Raw genomic sequence first — 16301 nt, 5'->3', positions numbered from 1 at the left:
ACCTTCTAAACTATTGGCTTTGCCAGTCCTTGTTTCAGCACCATGGACATGAGAAATGCAGACAGTGGACGGCGCGTTCTTAGGCAGGTGTCGGGTTGCGTAATGTAAACAGGACCACTCGTGTCTCATATCACGGTTTATTCAGGGAGCCACTACGTCAAACTAAAGTTGCCCATTGAAATCCTTCCCCCGCCTTTACACATTTGTCCTGCATGACCCCTTAAGGAACACCCACAGTAACATCTCAGACCCCATTTTAGTGTGTTATGATGCTTGGCTTCCAAGCGGGGAGTAAGCTGCGAGGCTTTAGCCGTTATGTGACTGGGGCAAGTCCCTTCACAGCGCCCTTCATAGCGCTGCACAAGCGCTTCAATAGCTTGAAGTTTGGCGCTGCGTGAGCACGCGGCCATAATGCCATTAGCATCTCCAGAAGAGGGGGAGCCGTGGTGAAAGACTGGGTTTCCAAGTGCCTCATATATTGTGTGAAAGAAGGGACTGTGCTGGCCATGGAGAAGACTGACTCTTCAGCCACAAATCTGTGACTACCCGACTGAGCTATTTTTTCTATCTTATAACTGTTGTGGGATCGCAGTTTCAGGAGAGAGGATGTGAAACTTCAGGACCCCCCAAAAAAAGAAATCAAACTACTTAGAATTAAGAACAAGCTGTCGCAGTGAGAGTGAAAGCGCGGGGCAGGAGACGTGCGTACGCGTGCACAACTCCTGTACAAGCTGTTGCTATGAGAGTGAAAGTGCGCCATGCGCGGGTTCTGCTCAAACGCCGCGAGGGGGGGCAGGAGATGTGCGTACGCGTGCACCTGTCCTCTGCCTGCGTGCACATGTCCTGCCCCCCTTCGGCAACCAAGTCGACAACAATAGATCTCGCCAAGGCGAGTAGCGCATGCGCTGCGTCGCTAGGTGAGGAGAGGGAGTCCATTCGGGCAGTTGACATTAGTTTTAATTTTGTGGCACAAGTCTGAATTCCCACTGGACAGCCCAAGCTTCCATTTTACCAAGATCAATCCACTGACGATGCTTTTACGGCGACTTTAAGTGGAAAACACTTTGGTATACAGCACTATGTAAAAGACCAGTTATGTTTTATTTCTATTTAATGCATTGAAAGGACGGTGCAGACACAGGAAGGCCAAAGTACTGAGTTAGCGAAAGTAAAACGGGAGACCACACAGGGCCTATGTATCAAGTATAGGTACGGACAGTTTGTCCTTCCTTATGTCAACGCTTTTAATTAATAATAATAGAAACCTTCGGAGGACAAAAATCAGAGTCAAAATCATACAGGTTTATTCAAATGTAAGACTCTTTACCGAAGGCAAAAAAGTAGTTTGTCAAATTCAAATCCGCATCAATGTTGCATCAAATAACGCAAATGCGAGAGTATCGAGATTAGATTGACATCCAAAGCAAGTAAATATTCAGTATCAAAGTATAGTTGAGTGATGGGACTAATATAAAATCTGGTCAGTTCAGAAGTCAAGGAAAGTTTTAAGTATAAACCAGTAGACCGAATTACATTGAGAGACTGCACAGTTTAAAAGCAAGAAAAGTCTTAAAATAAACTAACAGATTTTGAGGTTTGAGGTGCGCTCAAACCTCATACAGATTCCAGTATCTCACCTGATAGCCAAATCACGTTTGGTATTAAATGTCGCAAGTTCAACACTTGACTCCTTCGAAGTGTATTGTTAGGACACTGATCTTCCTGCTAATATTTCACAGGTTCTTGTGCTGAGGACTGCGGATTTTGTCAGACACCAAGAACCTGGTCTTCCCAAACGTCGCCCATTGAATAAAACGGTCCATAGACACCACTGGTAAAGATCTTTATTGCACTTTGTACATAAGCGCTATAATAGTGCTTGGGGCTGTATCTCTGGCCATGTAGGAACTAGAGACTGCTTGATTTCCACGTCTGGCATCATTGCCTGTTCAGTTTCTTGTTTCCTGTGCGTAGAAGTACAGTGTCTACGGCCCCCCTGGGCTCAGATGATTGCCACATACAGGGACTCAGTCGCTGCGCAGGGGTACAGAGGGAAACCCTTGTAGTACTGGAAGGGCTCAGTCGCTGTGCAGGGGTACAGAGGCCATCTCTTGTAGTGCTGGAAGAGCTCAGTCGTTTTACAGGGGTACAGAGCCCATCTCTTGTAGTGCTGGAGGGGCTCAGTCGCTGTGCAGGGGTGTAGAGCCTATCTTTTGTAGTGCTTGAAGGGCTCAGTCGCTGTGCAGGGGTACAGAGGCCATCTCTTGTAGTGCTGGAGGGGCTTAGTCTCTGTGCAGAGGTATAGAGCCCATCTGCTGTTGTGCCCTAAGGGCTCAGTTGCTGTGCAGTGGTACACAGCCCATCTCCTGTGAGGTTGGATCGCCTCAGACGCTGTGCAGGGTTAAAGAACCAATCTCTTGTAGTGTTGGAAGGGCACAGTCGCTGTGCAGGGGTACAGAGGCCATCTCTTGTACTGCTGGAGGGGCTAAGTCGCTGTGCAGGGGTGTAGAGCCTATCTTTTGTAGTCCCCCAAGGGCTCAGTCGCTGTGCAGGGGTACAGAGCCCATCTCATGTGGGGTTGAATCGGCTCAGACGCTGTACAAGGGTACGGAGCCCATCTCTTGTAGTGCTGGAGAGGCTCAGTCACTGTGCTGGGGTACCCAGCCCATCTCTTTTAGTGCTGGAAGGTCTCAGTCGCTGTGCAGAGGTACAGAGCCCATCTCTTATAGTGCTGGAAGGGCTCAGTCGCTGTGCAAGGGTACAGAGCCCATCTCTTGTAGTGCTGGAAGGGCTCAGTCGCTGTGCAAGGGTACAGAGCCCATCTCTTATAGTGCTGGAAGGGCCCAGTCAATGTGTAGTGCTGGAGGGGCTCAGTCGCTGTGCAGGGGTACAGAGCCCATCTCCTGTAGTGCTGGAAAGGCTCAGTCGCTGTGCACAGATACAGAACCCATCATATTTTTTAAATAGAGTTTTATATAGCGCAAACTAGACCCGAATTGGGTATCCGAGTGCTTTACTTGAGTGTCAGTTTTGTTACAGAGGACACATTCATTTTTGTCAGGCATGGGGAGATTACGTGATTTGCCCACAATCACCAGATGTTAATAGCCATTGTGAGACTCGAAACCCGGTTCCCCAGCTTCGAGGTCGACCGCTCTAGCCGTGAGGCTACATCCTCTCCCATCTTTTGTAGTACTGGAGGGGCTCAGTCGCTGTGCAGGGGTACAGAGGCGATCTCTCAATTAATCAGAACATTTGTAAAGCGCACTACTTACCCGTGAGGGTCTCAAGGAGCTGGGGGGGGAGGGCAGGGGTGCTGCTACTGCTCGAAAAGCCAGGTCTTGAGGAGTCTTCTGAAGGTTAGCAGGTCCTGGGTCTGCCGTAGGAGGATGGGGAGGGTGTTCCAGGACGTGCCGGCGAGGTGGGTGAACGATCTTCCACCAGAGGTCGCTCTGCGGATGTGGGGACTAGGGCGAGGTCGTTGGAGCGGAGCTGGTGGTTGGGGGTGTAGAAGCTGAGTTGTCTGTTAAGATATGCTGGTCCGGTGTTGTGGAGTGCCTTGTGTGTGTGGGTGAGGAGCTTCAAGGTGATCCTCTTGTTGACGGGGAGCCAGTGCAGGTCTCTCAGGTGGGGTGTGAAGTGGCTGCGGCGAGGGATGTCGAGGATCAGGTATGCAGAGGCATTCTGTATGCGTTGCAGTTGTTTCAGGAGTTTGGCCGAGGCTCCTGCTTAGAGGGCGTTTCCGTACCCCAGCCTGCTGCTGACGAGGGCCTGGTTGACCGTTCTTCTTGCTTCGGTGGGGATCCACCTGTAGATCTTGCGAAGCATGCGGAGGGTGTTGAAGCAGGAGGACGAGACGGCATTGACCTGCTTTGTCATGGAGAGAGTGGAGTCGAGGATAAACCCTAGGTTGCGTGCGTGGTCGGTGGGTGTTGGAGCTGTTCCCAATGCGGTCGGCCACCAGGAGTCGTTCCAGGCCGAGGGGGTGGAGCCGAGGAGGAGGACTTCCGTCTTGTCCGAGTTTAGCTTCAGTCGGTGTTCTTCATCCACTGGCCGACGTCTTTCATTCCTTCGTGGAGGTTGGTTTTGGCGGTGAGGGGGACCTTGGTGAGGGAGAGGATGAGCTGGGTGTGATATGTGGTTGAAGTCATGCATTCGGGCGACGTGGATGAGCGGTGCCATGTAGATGTTGAACAACGTCGGGCTGAGGGATGAGCCCTGGGGTACGCCGCAGATGATCTCGGTGGCTTCAGAGCGAAAAGGGGGAGGCGGACGCTCTGAGTTCTGCCGGAGAGGAACGAGGTGGTCAAGTCCAGAGCCTTGTCTCGGATCCCAGCGTCGTGGAGGTGTGTGCGTAGGGTGCGTTGGCAGATGGTGTCGAAGGCGGCTGATAGATCCAGGAGGATGAGGGCCGCGGTTTCTCCGGTGTCCAGCAGGACCCTGGTGTCATCGGTGGCGGCGATGAGGGCAGTTTTGGTGCGGCGGTTGCTGCGGAACCCAGACTGGGATAGTTCCAGGATGCTGTTTTCCTCGAGGTAGCGGGTCTGTTGTCTGTTGACGGTCTTCTCGATGACCTTCGCCGGGAACGGGAGCAGGGAGATAGCCCGGAAGTTCTTAAGGTCCTTGGGGTCAGCCTTGGGTTTTTTGAGTAGGGCGTTGATCTCGGCGTCCTTCCAGCTTGCTGTTTCGAAGGAGATGTTGATGGCTTTCCGGAGATGGGGTGCGATGGTGGTGCTGGCTTTTTTGAAGATGTAGTGTGGGCATGGTTCTGACGGAGATCCGGAGTGGATGGTGTTCATGATTTTGATGTTGTCGTCATTGTTTATGTTGGTCCAGGAGAGCAGGGGGTCAGTGCGGATGGTGGCCGTGGGGATGGAGGTCTCAGTGGTTGTCGGGGCGGTCGTGACGTTGAAGCTGTAGTGGATGTCTGCGATCTTGCGATGGAAGAAGGTGGAAAGGGAGTTACACAGGTCTTGCGAAGGTGGGATGTCGTTGGTGTTGGAGCTGGGGTTTTCCTTCACAATGTTGAAGAGCTCTTTGCTGTTGTGTGCGTTGTTATCTAGGCGGTCTTTGAAGGAGGCGCTTTTGGCGGATCTGATGAGTTGATGGTGTCTGCGGGTGGCGTTCTTGTGGGCTGCGTGGCTGTCCGGGGTCTGTTCGCGGTGCCATTTCTTCTCTAGCTTACAGCAGGTTTGCTTGGAGGCCTGGAGGTCTTCAGTGAACCAGTTGACTTTCTTGCTGGTGTGTCTGTTGGAGGGTTTCTTGATCGGGGCGAGGGTGTTGGTGCAGTCGTTGATCCATTGTCTGAGGTTGCGGGCGGCGGTGGTGGAGTCGGCGGGTGGGCTCCGGGCGAGGGTGGTGGTTAGCTGGTCTTCTGTGACTTTGCTCCAGCAGCGGCGGGGGGGTCTGTTGGGTGCAGTGGTGCGTGGTGGGTTTCCGAAAGGTGAAGTGGATGCAGCGATGGTCGGTCCAGTGGAGTTCGGTGGTGTGGTTGAAGGAGACGTGGGCGCTTGCAGAGAAGATGGGGTCAAGCGTGTGGCCGGCGGAGTGAATGGGTGTGGTGACGAGTTGCCTGTGTCCGAGATTGTCAATCAGGGCGGTGGAGTTGCAGTCGTTGTTGTTCTCGAGGTTGAAGTTCAGGTCCCCAAGAAGGATGTAGTCTGTGGAGGCGAGGGCGTGCGTACTGACTAAGTTGGGAATGTAGTCGCTGAATTGTGGTCAAGGTCCGGGGGGTCTGTAGACGAGGGTTCCTCTGAGGGTGGTGTTGGGATCAGTGTGGATCTGGAAGTGCAGGTGTTCGGCGGTGCTGAGGGTGTCGTCAGTGTTAGTCGAAACTCTGAGAGTATTCCTGTGGACAAGTGCGATTCCTCCTCCTACTCCGTTGGCGCGGTCCCTGCGGCTGATTTTGTAACCGTCCGGGATGGCTATGACGATGTCGGGTGCTGAGGAGGGGTTCAGCCAGGTCTCCATCAGGAAGGCGACGTCTGGGGAGGTTGAGTCGAGTAGGTCCCAGAGTTCAACGGCGTGTCTGCGGGCAGAGCGGGTGTTGAGAAGGATGCATCTGAGGTGGTTGCGTTCTTTCACGGTGGGTGGCTTCGCGGATCAGATGTTGGTGAAGCTGCAGTTCCGGCAGGAGAATTGTCCTTGGGTGCGCTTCAGGGCGGCCAGGAAGCAGGTGTATGATTGTCCGGTGTGGAATGCGAGGAGGGTGCTGGTGTTGAAGCGGAGATGGGCGGTGGGGTTCTTGGGGGCCAGGGGTTCTGGCGCTGGGTGCGTTCTAGGCACAGACGGGCGCAGACGGGCTTGCCTTTGGCACGGCCCCACAGTGGCCGCAATAAGAAGGGGAGGTGGGAGGGAGGAGCAGCTGGGAGAAGGGAGTGGACAAATGGGCGAGCGGGGGGGCGGGCCGCAGGGGACACAGCGGCGGGAAAAACGGGGCAAGAATGGCGAGGGAACAGAAGGCAAAAAGAGGGCACAGAATTCAAGGGGAAGGAGGAAAAATGAGCAAATTAAATAAATAAAAACAGAGGCAATACAGTACAAGCAGGGGGGCGGGCCGCAGGGGGCACAGCGGCGGGAAAGGCTGGGTCAGGAGCGGCGAGGGCCCAGAAGGCAAAAGAGGACACAGGGCACAGAATTAAACTATGAAAAACCGAAGGAGGAGAAAATGAAACAATAAAACAAGAAATACAGTGCAAGCAGACCTACGGCCAGCCGCTGGCCACCAGGGATGAGGCGCAGGTGGTATCCTGCGGGTGGAGGAGGGCCTCGAACTCGCGGCAGTGGCAGCAGCAGCGAGCAGGGAAACACAGGTGGTGCTGTCGCGGGGTGGGGAGCGACCTGCCTGGAGCAGGGTCACGGGTCGCTCTCTGCAGCGCGCAGCAGCTGGGAGGAGGGAGTAGACGAATGGGCGAGCAGGGGGGCGGGGCCGCAGGGGACACAGCGGCGGGAAAAACAGGGCAGGAACGGCGAGGGAACAGAAGGCAAAAAGAGGGCACAGGACACAGAATCCAAGGGAAAGGAGGACAAATGAGAAAATGAAATAATTAAAAACAGAAGCAATACAGTACAAGCAGGAGGGGCGGGGCCGCAGGGGGCACAGCGGCGGGAAAGACTGGGGCAGGAGCGGCGAGGGGCCAGAAGGCAAAAGAGGGCACAGAATTATAGTTCTGGAAGGGCTCAGTCGCAGTGCGGGGGTACAGAATCCATCTTCTGTAGTGCTGGAAGGGCTCAGTCGCTGTGCAGAAACCCATCTCTTGTAGTGCTGGGGGGGCTCAGTCATTTTACAGGGGTACAGAGGTCATCTCTTGTAGTGCTGGAAGTCGCTGTGCAGGGGTACACAGCCTATCTATTGTAGTGCTGGAAGGGCTCAGTCGCTGTGCAGTGGTACAGAGCCCATCTCTTGTAGTGCCGGAAGGGCTCAGTTGCGGTGCAGAGGTACAGAGCCTATCTCTTGTGGCGCTGGAGGGGCTCAGTCACTGTGCAGGGGTACAGAGCCCATCTCTTGTAGTGCCGGAAGGCCTCGCCTAAACGCTGTGCAGGGGTACAGAACCCATCTCCTGTAGTGTTGGAGGGGCTCAGTCGCTGTACAGAGCCTATCGCTAGTGGTGCTGGAGGGGCCTAGTCGCTGTGCAGAGGTGTAGAGCCCATCTCTTGTAGTGCTGGAGGGGCTCAGTCACTGTGCTGGGGTACAGAGCCCATCTCTTGTAGTGCTGGAGGGGCTCAGTCGCTGTGCAGCGGTACAGAGCCCATCTCTTGTAGTGCTGGAGGGGCTCAGTCACTGTGCTGGGGTACCAAGCCCATCTCTTGTAGTGCCGGAAGGGCTCAGTCGCTGTGCAGGGCTACAGAGCCCATCTCTTGTGCTGAAGGGGGTCAGTCGCTGTGCAGTGGTACAAAGCCCACCTTTTGTAGTGCTGGAAGGGCTCAGTCGCTGTGCAGAGCCCTTCTCCTGTGGGGTTGGATGGGCTCAGTCGCTGTACCAAACCCATCTCTTCTAGTGCTGTGGGGGGCTCAGTCATTTTACAGGGGTACAGAGGTCGTCTTTTGTAGTGCTGGAAGGGCTCAGTTGCTGTGCAGGGGTGTAGAGCCCATCTATTGTAGTGCTAGAAGGGCTCAGTCGCTGTGCAGGGGTACAGAGCCCATCTCGTGTAGTGCTGGAAGGGCCCCTTCGCTGTGCAGGGGTGCAGAGCCCATCTCTTGGGGTGCTAGAAGGGCTCAGTCGCTGCGCAGGGGTGCAGAGACCATCTCTTGGGGTGCTGGAAGGGCTCAGTCGCTGTGCTGGGGTGCAGAGACCATTGGGTGCTGGAAGGGCTCAGTAGCTGTGCAGGGGTGCAGAGCCCATCTCTTGGGGTGCTAGAAGGGCTCAATCGCTGCGCAGGGTGCAGGGCCCATCTCTTGTAGTGCTGGAAGGGCTCAGTCGCTGTGCAGAGGTACAGGGCCCATCTCTTGGGGTGCTGGAAGGGCTCAGTAGCTGTGCAGGGGTGCAGATCCCATCTCTTGGGGGGCTGGAAGGGCTCAGTCGCTGTGCAGAGGTACAGAGCCCATCTCTTGTAGTGCTGGAGGTGCTCAGTGGCTGTACAGGGGTGCAGAGCCCATCTCTTGTGGTAGCGGAAGGGCTCAGTCATTTTACAGGGGTACAGAGGTCATCTTTTGTAGTGCTTGAAGGGCTCAGTCGCTGTGCAGGGGTACAGAGCCCAACTCTTGTAGTGCTGGAGGTGCTCAGTGGCTGTGCAGGGGTGCATAGCCCATCTCCTGTAGGGTTGGAAGGGCTGAGACATTCACTGGATACTTAGCATGTCGCCTCACCTGTCGAGTACCACTGGCGCAGAGAGCCATCTGCGGTGCCATCTGACCAGGGCTCCAGGGATGCTAACTTCTCTTCCAACTCTCATCCCTCTCACAGACCCACCCGGGCACCAACGTGACTGTCGTGGACCTGTTCGACCGCAGCGAGAGCCTGCAGCCCCTCTGGAAGCAGGTGCTGGGCTTCGAGCAGGTCATCTACCCCATCATGCAGAACGCGGCTAAGGGCGTGCACCTGCTCTGCTACTCCCAGGGTGAGTACTGCTAGTGCGGTGACTGCTGCGCTTGGTGGGAGTACTGCTAGTGCCATGACAGCTGCTCTCGGTGTGAGTACTGCTAGTGCTGTGACTGCTGCGCTCGGTGGGAGTACTGCTAGTGCGGTGACTGCTGCGCTTGGTGGGAGTACTGCTAGTGCGGTGACTGCTGCGCTTGGTGGGAGTACTGCTAGTGCGGTGACTGCTGCGCTCGGTGGGAGTACTGTGAACGTTGTGACTGCTGCTCTCGGTGTGAGTACTGCTAGTGCTGTGACTGCTGCTCTCGGTGTGAGTACTGCTAGTGCTGTGACTGCTGCTCTCGGTGGTAGTACTGTCAACGCTGTGACTGCTGCGCTCGGTGGGAGTACTATTTACGCTGTGACTGCTGCTCTTGGTGTGAGTACTGTTTATGCTGTGACTGTTGCTCTCGGTATGAGTACTGCTAGTGCTGTGACTGCTGCGCTCGGTGGTAGTACTGTCAACGCTGTGACTGCTGCTCTCGGTGTGAGTACTGTTTACGCTGTGACTGTTGCTCTCGGTGTGAGCACTGCTAGTGCTGTGACTGCTGCGCTCGGTGTGAGTACTGTCAACGCTGTGACTGCTGCTCTCGGTGTGAGTACTGTTTACGCTGTGTCTGCTGCGCTTGGTGGGAGTACTGTCAACGCCGTGACTGCTGCTCTCGGTGTGAGTACTGTTTACGCTGTGACTGCTGCTCTCGGTGTGAGTACTGCTAGTGACGTGATGGCTGCGCTTGGTGTGAATACTGCTAGTGCCGTGACTGCTGCTCTCGGTGTGAGTACTGTTTACACTGTGACTGCTGCTCGCGGTGTGAGTACTGCTAGTGCCTTGATGGCTGCTCTCGGTGTGAGTACTGCTAGTGCCATGACGGCTGCTCTCGGTGTGAGTACTGCTAGTGCCTTGACAGCTGCTCTCGGTGTGAGTACTGCTGGTGCCATGACGGCTGCTCTCGGTGTGAGCACTGCTAGTGCCGTGACTGCTGCGCTTGGTGGGAGTACTGCTAGTGCCATGACAGCTGCTCTCGGTGTGAGCACTAATAGTGCTGTGACTGCTGCGCTTGCTGTGAGTACTGCTAGTGCTGTGACTGCTGCGCTTGGTGTGAGTACTGCTAGTGCTGTGACTGCTGCGCTCGGTGTGAGTACTGCTAGTGCCGTGACGGCTGCTCTTGGTGCGAGTACTGCTAGTGCTGTGACGGCTGCTCTTGGTGCGAGTACTGCTAGTGCTTTGACGGCTGCTCTCGGTGTGAGTACTGCTGGTGCCGTGTCGGCTGCTCTCTTTGGTGTGAGTACTGCTAGTGCCGTGACGGCTTCTCTCGGTGTGAGTACTGCTAGTGCCGTGACGGCTGCTCTCGGTGCGAGTACTGCTAGTGCTGTGACGGCTGTGCTCTCGGTGTGAGCACTGCTGGTGCCGTGACGGCTGCTCTCTTTGGTGTGAGTACTGCCAGTGCCGTGGCGGCTGCTCTCGGTGTGAGTACTGCTAGTGTTGTGACGGCTGCTCTCGGTGCGAGTACTGCTAGTGCTGTGACGGCTGCTCTCCTTGTGAGCACTGCTGGTGCCGTGACGGCTGCTCTCTTTGGTGTGAGTACTGCCAGTGCCGTGACGGCTGCTCTCGGTGTGAGTACTGCTAGTGTCGTGACGGCTGCTCTCGGTGCGAGTACTGCTAGTGCTTTGACGGCTGCTCTCGGTGTGAGTACTGCTGGTGCCGTGTCGGCTGCTCTCTTTGGTGTGAGTACTGCTAGTGCCGTGACGGCTGCTCTCAGTGTGAGAACTGCTAGTGCTGTGACTGCTGCGCTCGGTGTGAGTACTGTCAACAATGTGACTGCTGCTCTCGATGTGAGTACTGTTTACGCTGTGCCTATTGCTCTCGGTGTGAGTACTGGCTGCGCTGTGCCTGCTGCTCCCAAGGTGTGAGTACTGCTAGTGCAGTGCCTGCTGCTGATCTTGGTTTGAGAACTGTCTGCACTGTGCCTACTGCTCGCAGGTAATTACTGTCTGCACTGTGCCTGCTGCTCTCAGTGTGAGTACTGTTTGAACTGTGCCTGTTGCCCTTGGGTAAGTACTGCACCTTCTGCTCTCAGTTGAGTACTGTCAGCACTGTGTCTGATGCTCTTGGGTTTGTACTGCCAACACTGTGCTTGCTACTATCAGTTTAAGTACTGCTTCTCTATGTGTGAGTACTGTCTGTACCATACCTGCTGCTCTCGGGTGAGTGCTGTCAGCTCCTCTCCTGTTGCTCTCAGGTGAATACTGCTAGCGCAGTGACTTCTTCACTTGTGAGTAGTGCCAGCACTGTGCCTGCTGCTCTCAGTTGAGTACTGACAGCACTGTGGTGCTTTTGGGTATCTTCTATCAACACTGTGCCTGATAATATCAGAGTGAGTACCAGCTACTGCACTGACTCTTTCTCTATGTGTGAGTACTGTCTGCACCGTGCCTGCTACCCTCGGGTGACTATTGTCAGCACCTCTCCTGCTGCTCTCAGGTGAGTACAGTCAGCACTCTTGTCTGCTGTTCTCGGGTGAGTACCGGCAGCACCGTGCCTGCTGCTGTGGGGTGAATACTATCCACACTCTGCTTACTGTTATCAGGTGAATAGTGCCAGCACTTCCTCTTGCTGCTTCCAGGGCAAGTAATGCAACCTTCATACCTGCTACTTTCAGGGTGAGCACTGTCCGCTCTACGCCTGCTGTTCTCGGGTAAGTACTGCTGGCACTGCACCTCCTCTTGCTAGGTGACCACTGCAAACCGCACACCTCTTATTCTCAATGTAAGTATCGGCACATCACCTGTTTCACCTGCTAGTGCTTTATTTACTCTGTAGGTGAGTCCTGACAGCTGCTAGTCTCAGGGTCAGTACTGCCAGCTTTTAGCATGCTTCCCTCATTGTAAGTGCTGCAGTTGCTCTGCACTTTCAGCTCTGCACTTTCAGCGTGAATACTGCCAGCTTCACACTTGCTATCTCTTCACGCTGCTCTCGTCTGGGTACTGCTAGGGGCGCAACTATCACTCAAGGTAAATACTCCCTGCTTCATTGCTGCTACTCAGCATGTGCACTGCACCTCTAGGCCTGCTACTCTTCGCATAAGTACTAGGCTGCACTTGCTTACTTCTTGTGTGGTGAATACAGGTAGCTTTGCGCCCGCTACTCTCAAAGGGGAAGGGTGCACCTGCACTACGACACTTAGTGTCCCCGCACTGGTAGCTAAACGTTTGACACTCTTTGGCTCATCACTGCGAGGTAGGCGCCTGCTGCTTTTAGAGGTGTACTGTCAGCTCTGTGCTTAATACTCTTTGGGTGAGTACTGCTAGCTCCACGTCTACTACTCTCGGGGCGAATACTGATAGTGCTGTGCTTCCTACTCTTTGGGTGCGTACTGCTGGCTCCCCTCTGCTACACTGGCAGAGAAGAGCACCAGCACTGTGCCTTTTACAGGCATGGTGAGTACTGTTAGCATTGCGCATGCTATTCTGTCGGTGAGGCCTGCTAGTGCTGTGCATCTTACTCTGAGGGTGAGTACTGCTTGCTCCGTGCCTGTTATTCAGGCAGCAAGGGCTGCTAGTGCCGTGCATCTTACTTCTGATGGGGAGTACTGATATCCTGTGCCTGTTACCCTAATGGTGAGTACTGCTTGTCCCATGCCCATTACTCTGATGGTGAGTACAGCTAGCCCCGTGCCTGTTCCTCTAATCATTACGGCTAGCCCCACGCCAATTACTGGGATGGGGAGTACTGGTAACCCCGTGTTTGTTACTCTGATGATGAGTACTGGTAGTCTGTGCCTATTACTTTGATTGTGAGTACTGCTAGCCCCATGCCCGTTACTCTGATGGGGAGTACTTCTAGCCCCGTCTCCTTTACTCTGATAGGGAGTACTGCTAGCCCATGGCTGTTACTTTGATGGGGAGTACTGCTAGCCCCGTGGCTCTTACCCTGCCGGTGAGGGTTGCCAGTGCCGTGCCTCGTACTCACATGGTGAGTACTACTAGTTTTGTAAATTGCACTCCAGCACGAAGGCCGCCTGAGCGGTGCCTTTTACTCTTATTGTGCTTTGTTGCTGTTACTCTGAAGTGAGGACTGCCTTAGCGGCGCCTCTTACTCTGATGGTGAGTACTACTAGCCCCATGCCCGTTACTTTGATGGTGAGTACTGCAAGCCATGTGCCTGTTACTCTGATGGTGAGTACTGCTAACCCGTGGCTGTTACTTTGATGGGTACTGCTAGCTGTGTGCCTGTTACTCTGATGGTGAGTACAGCTAGCCCAGTGCCTATTACTCCGATGGTGAGTACTGCTAGCCCCATGCCAATTTAACTGCTGGGGAGTACTGCTAGCTGCATGCCTGTTACTCTCATGGTGAGTACTGCTGGCCCAGTGCCTAATACTCGGATGGTGAGTACTGCTAGCCCCATGCCAATTTCGCAGGTGGGGAGTACTGGTAGCCCCATGCCTGTTACTCTGATGGTGAGTACTGCTAGCCCATGGCTGTTACTCTGATGGTGAGTACTGCTAGCCCTGTGCCTGTTACTCTGATGAGTTCTGCAAGCCCTGTGCCTGTTACTCTGATGGTGAGTACTGCTATCCACGTGCATGTTACTCTGATGGCGAGTACTGCTAGCCCCATGCCAATTTCACAGGTGGGGAGTACTGGTAGCCCCATGCCTGTTACTCTGATGGTGGGTTCTGCTAGCCCTGTGCCTGTTACTCTGATGAGTACTGCTAGCCCCATGCCCGTTACTCTGATGGTGAGTACTGCTAGCCCATGGCTGTTACTTTGATGGGGAGTACTGCTAGCCCCGTGGCTCTTACCCTGCCGGTGAGGGTTGCCAGTGCTGTGCCTCGTACTCACATGGTGAGTACTGCTAGTTTTGCAAATTGCACTCCAGCACGAAGGCCGCCTGAGCGGTGCCTTTTACTCTTATGGTGCTTTGTTGCTGTTACTCAGAAGTGAGGACTGCCTTAGCGGCGCCTCTTACTCTGATGGTGAGTACTACTAGTCCCATGCCTGTTACTCTGATGGTGAGTACTGCTAACCCGTGGCTGTTACTTTGATGGGTACTGCTAGCTGTGTGCCTGTTACTCTGATGGTGAGTACTGCTAGCCCAGTGCCTAATACTCGGATGGTGAGTATTGCTAGCCCCATGCCAATTTCGCAGGTGGGGAGTACTGGTAGCCCCATGCCTGTTACTCTGATGGTGAGTATGCTAGCCCTGTGCCTGTTACTCTGATGGTGAATACTGCTAGCCACGTGCATGTTACTCTGATGGTGAGTACTGCTAGCCCCATGCCAATTTCGCAGGTGGGGAGTACTGGTAGGCTAGCCCCATACCTGTTACTCTGATGGTGAGTACTGCTAGCCCAGTGCCTGTTACTCTGATGAGTACTGCTAGCCCTGTGCCTGTTACTCTGATGGTGAGTACTGCTAGCCCATGGCTGTTACTCTGATGGTGAGTACTGCTAGCCCTGTGCCTGTTACTCTGATGGTGAGTACTGCTAGCCCATGGCTGTTGCTCTGATGGTGAGTACTGCTAGCCCTGTGCCTGTTACTCTGATGGTGAGTACTGCTAGCCCTGTGCCTGTTACTCTGATGGTGAGTACTGCTAGCCCATGGCTGTTACTCTGATGGTGAGTACTGCTAGCCCTGTGCCTGTTACTCTGATGGTGAGTACTGCCAGCCCTGTGCCTGTTACTCTGATGGTGAGTACTGCTAGCCCTGTGCCTGTTACTCTGATGGTGAGTACCGCTAGCCCATGGCTGTTACTCTGATGGTGAGGCCTGCCAGTGCCATGCCCTTTACTCTCACGGTGATTCATACCAGTGCCACCTTGCTGTGTGCTGTTGTCGTTTGATTATGTCAGGTACTCCCCACCCTCAGGGTGACGCTGCACCCCCAGGAATCTTCCAGACGTCGCTAGGACGCTTTTTCCTGAGTGGAGATCGGGGTGATCCCTTGAACCCCACCAAGGGCCTTTGGGACATGTAATGGGATGCAAGTGATCCAGCTCTGTATCAACGGTTTTACAGCTGTTCAGTTGTATCCCTTGAGTGGCATACCCCTCCACCTCCTCCCAGGATACGACCTCCCAGGAAGTAAAAAACAAAAAACTTGGAGCATCTTTAGCGAAGACAAACCAAAGGGGCCATGAGCGGCAGCTTGCAGCGGAGTTTCTAAAAGTGCTCCTCAGGGTGGAATTAATCCGATCCTTGGTAATGTGTAGGTGCTACCTGATGACTGCAGTACCTGGCTGCGTGTGCAGCTAGATCTCTACCCCGGAAGTGACGTCCGGTTCAGGGAGTGGTGCCAAGGATTACATTAAGGGTTCTTTCTACCCCAGTGTGGCACAGAGTCCGCCCTTCATTCCACCACTGGAAACCGCAATAACCAATAGAGCAGAGATGGGAGATGCAAGATGAACCGGAAGTGGAGCTCAGACCCCAAACGCATGCGCCTCAGGAATTCTGCTGGACTTGCAGACCTGCTAGCTAGGCACTGGATAGTGGTCATACTCCATTCCCTTCCTTGCCTCCAGCTAGACTTAACCTCTGTTCCTCAATGTATAGCGGTTATATAGGGCTGTCAAACAAATATTACTTAAATAGAGTGTCCCTGTAATAGTTCTCTCTTTCTCCCTCTTTGTTGTTTCTGTCTTCTTTTTTCCATGCTCATCCTGTCTCCACTTTCTTCTGTGTCAAGCGTTCTCCATGCATGTGAATTGAATTGAATTGAATTGAAAAATTATTTATATTGCGCAGAACACTAACCCGAAGGTATCAAGGCGCCTAGCAAAAAGGTCAGGAAGGACCAGAAAGGAGACATTAAGATCTTAGACATAAGCTTGCTTGAAGAGAAGGGTCTTTAAGGCCGTGCGAAAATTCTGAAGGGATGGGAGGGATCTCAGATCCAAAGGAAGTTCATTCCACCACTTAGGAGCAAGAGTGGAAAAAGCTCTGCCGCCCCACCTAGCTTTCCGAACACGGGGGGCTGCTAGAAGCCGTTTCCCTGAGGAACGCAGGTCTCTTCGGGGAACATAGTGGGAGATAATGGATCCAATTCCAGTGTCGCTCTTTTTAGCGATGGCTCTGTAGGTCATACACAGGACCTTAAACCGGATACGCTGTTCTACCGGCAGCCAGTGCAGTGTTTTCCTGGCTGCAGTGGCTGAAGAGCGTCTGGGAATGTCCAGGACAAATCTGGCTATGGCGTTTTGGACCACCTGCAGGCGCTGCAGCTG

General features: G+C 54.2%; 1 protein-coding gene across 1 annotated transcript in view; it reads left to right on the top strand.

Annotated features, from left to right (window-relative positions):
* PPT2 (palmitoyl-protein thioesterase 2) overlaps nt 1-16301 on the top strand; it is an 86251-nt gene that overhangs the window by 25686 nt on the left and 44264 nt on the right. The window contains exon 3 of the mRNA XM_078645929.1: nt 8903-9056. Coding sequence (XP_078502055.1) covers nt 8903-9056 — 154 coding nt within the window. The remainder of the gene's footprint in view (nt 1-8902; nt 9057-16301) is intronic.

This window comes from Lissotriton helveticus, chromosome 5_1, assembly GCF_964261635.1.
Source record: "Lissotriton helveticus chromosome 5_1, aLisHel1.1, whole genome shotgun sequence".
Taxonomy (NCBI): domain Eukaryota; kingdom Metazoa; phylum Chordata; class Amphibia; order Caudata; family Salamandridae; genus Lissotriton; species Lissotriton helveticus.
The sequence above is the reverse complement of the archived record's forward strand: the minus strand, read 5'-3'. Positions and strand labels throughout refer to the sequence as shown.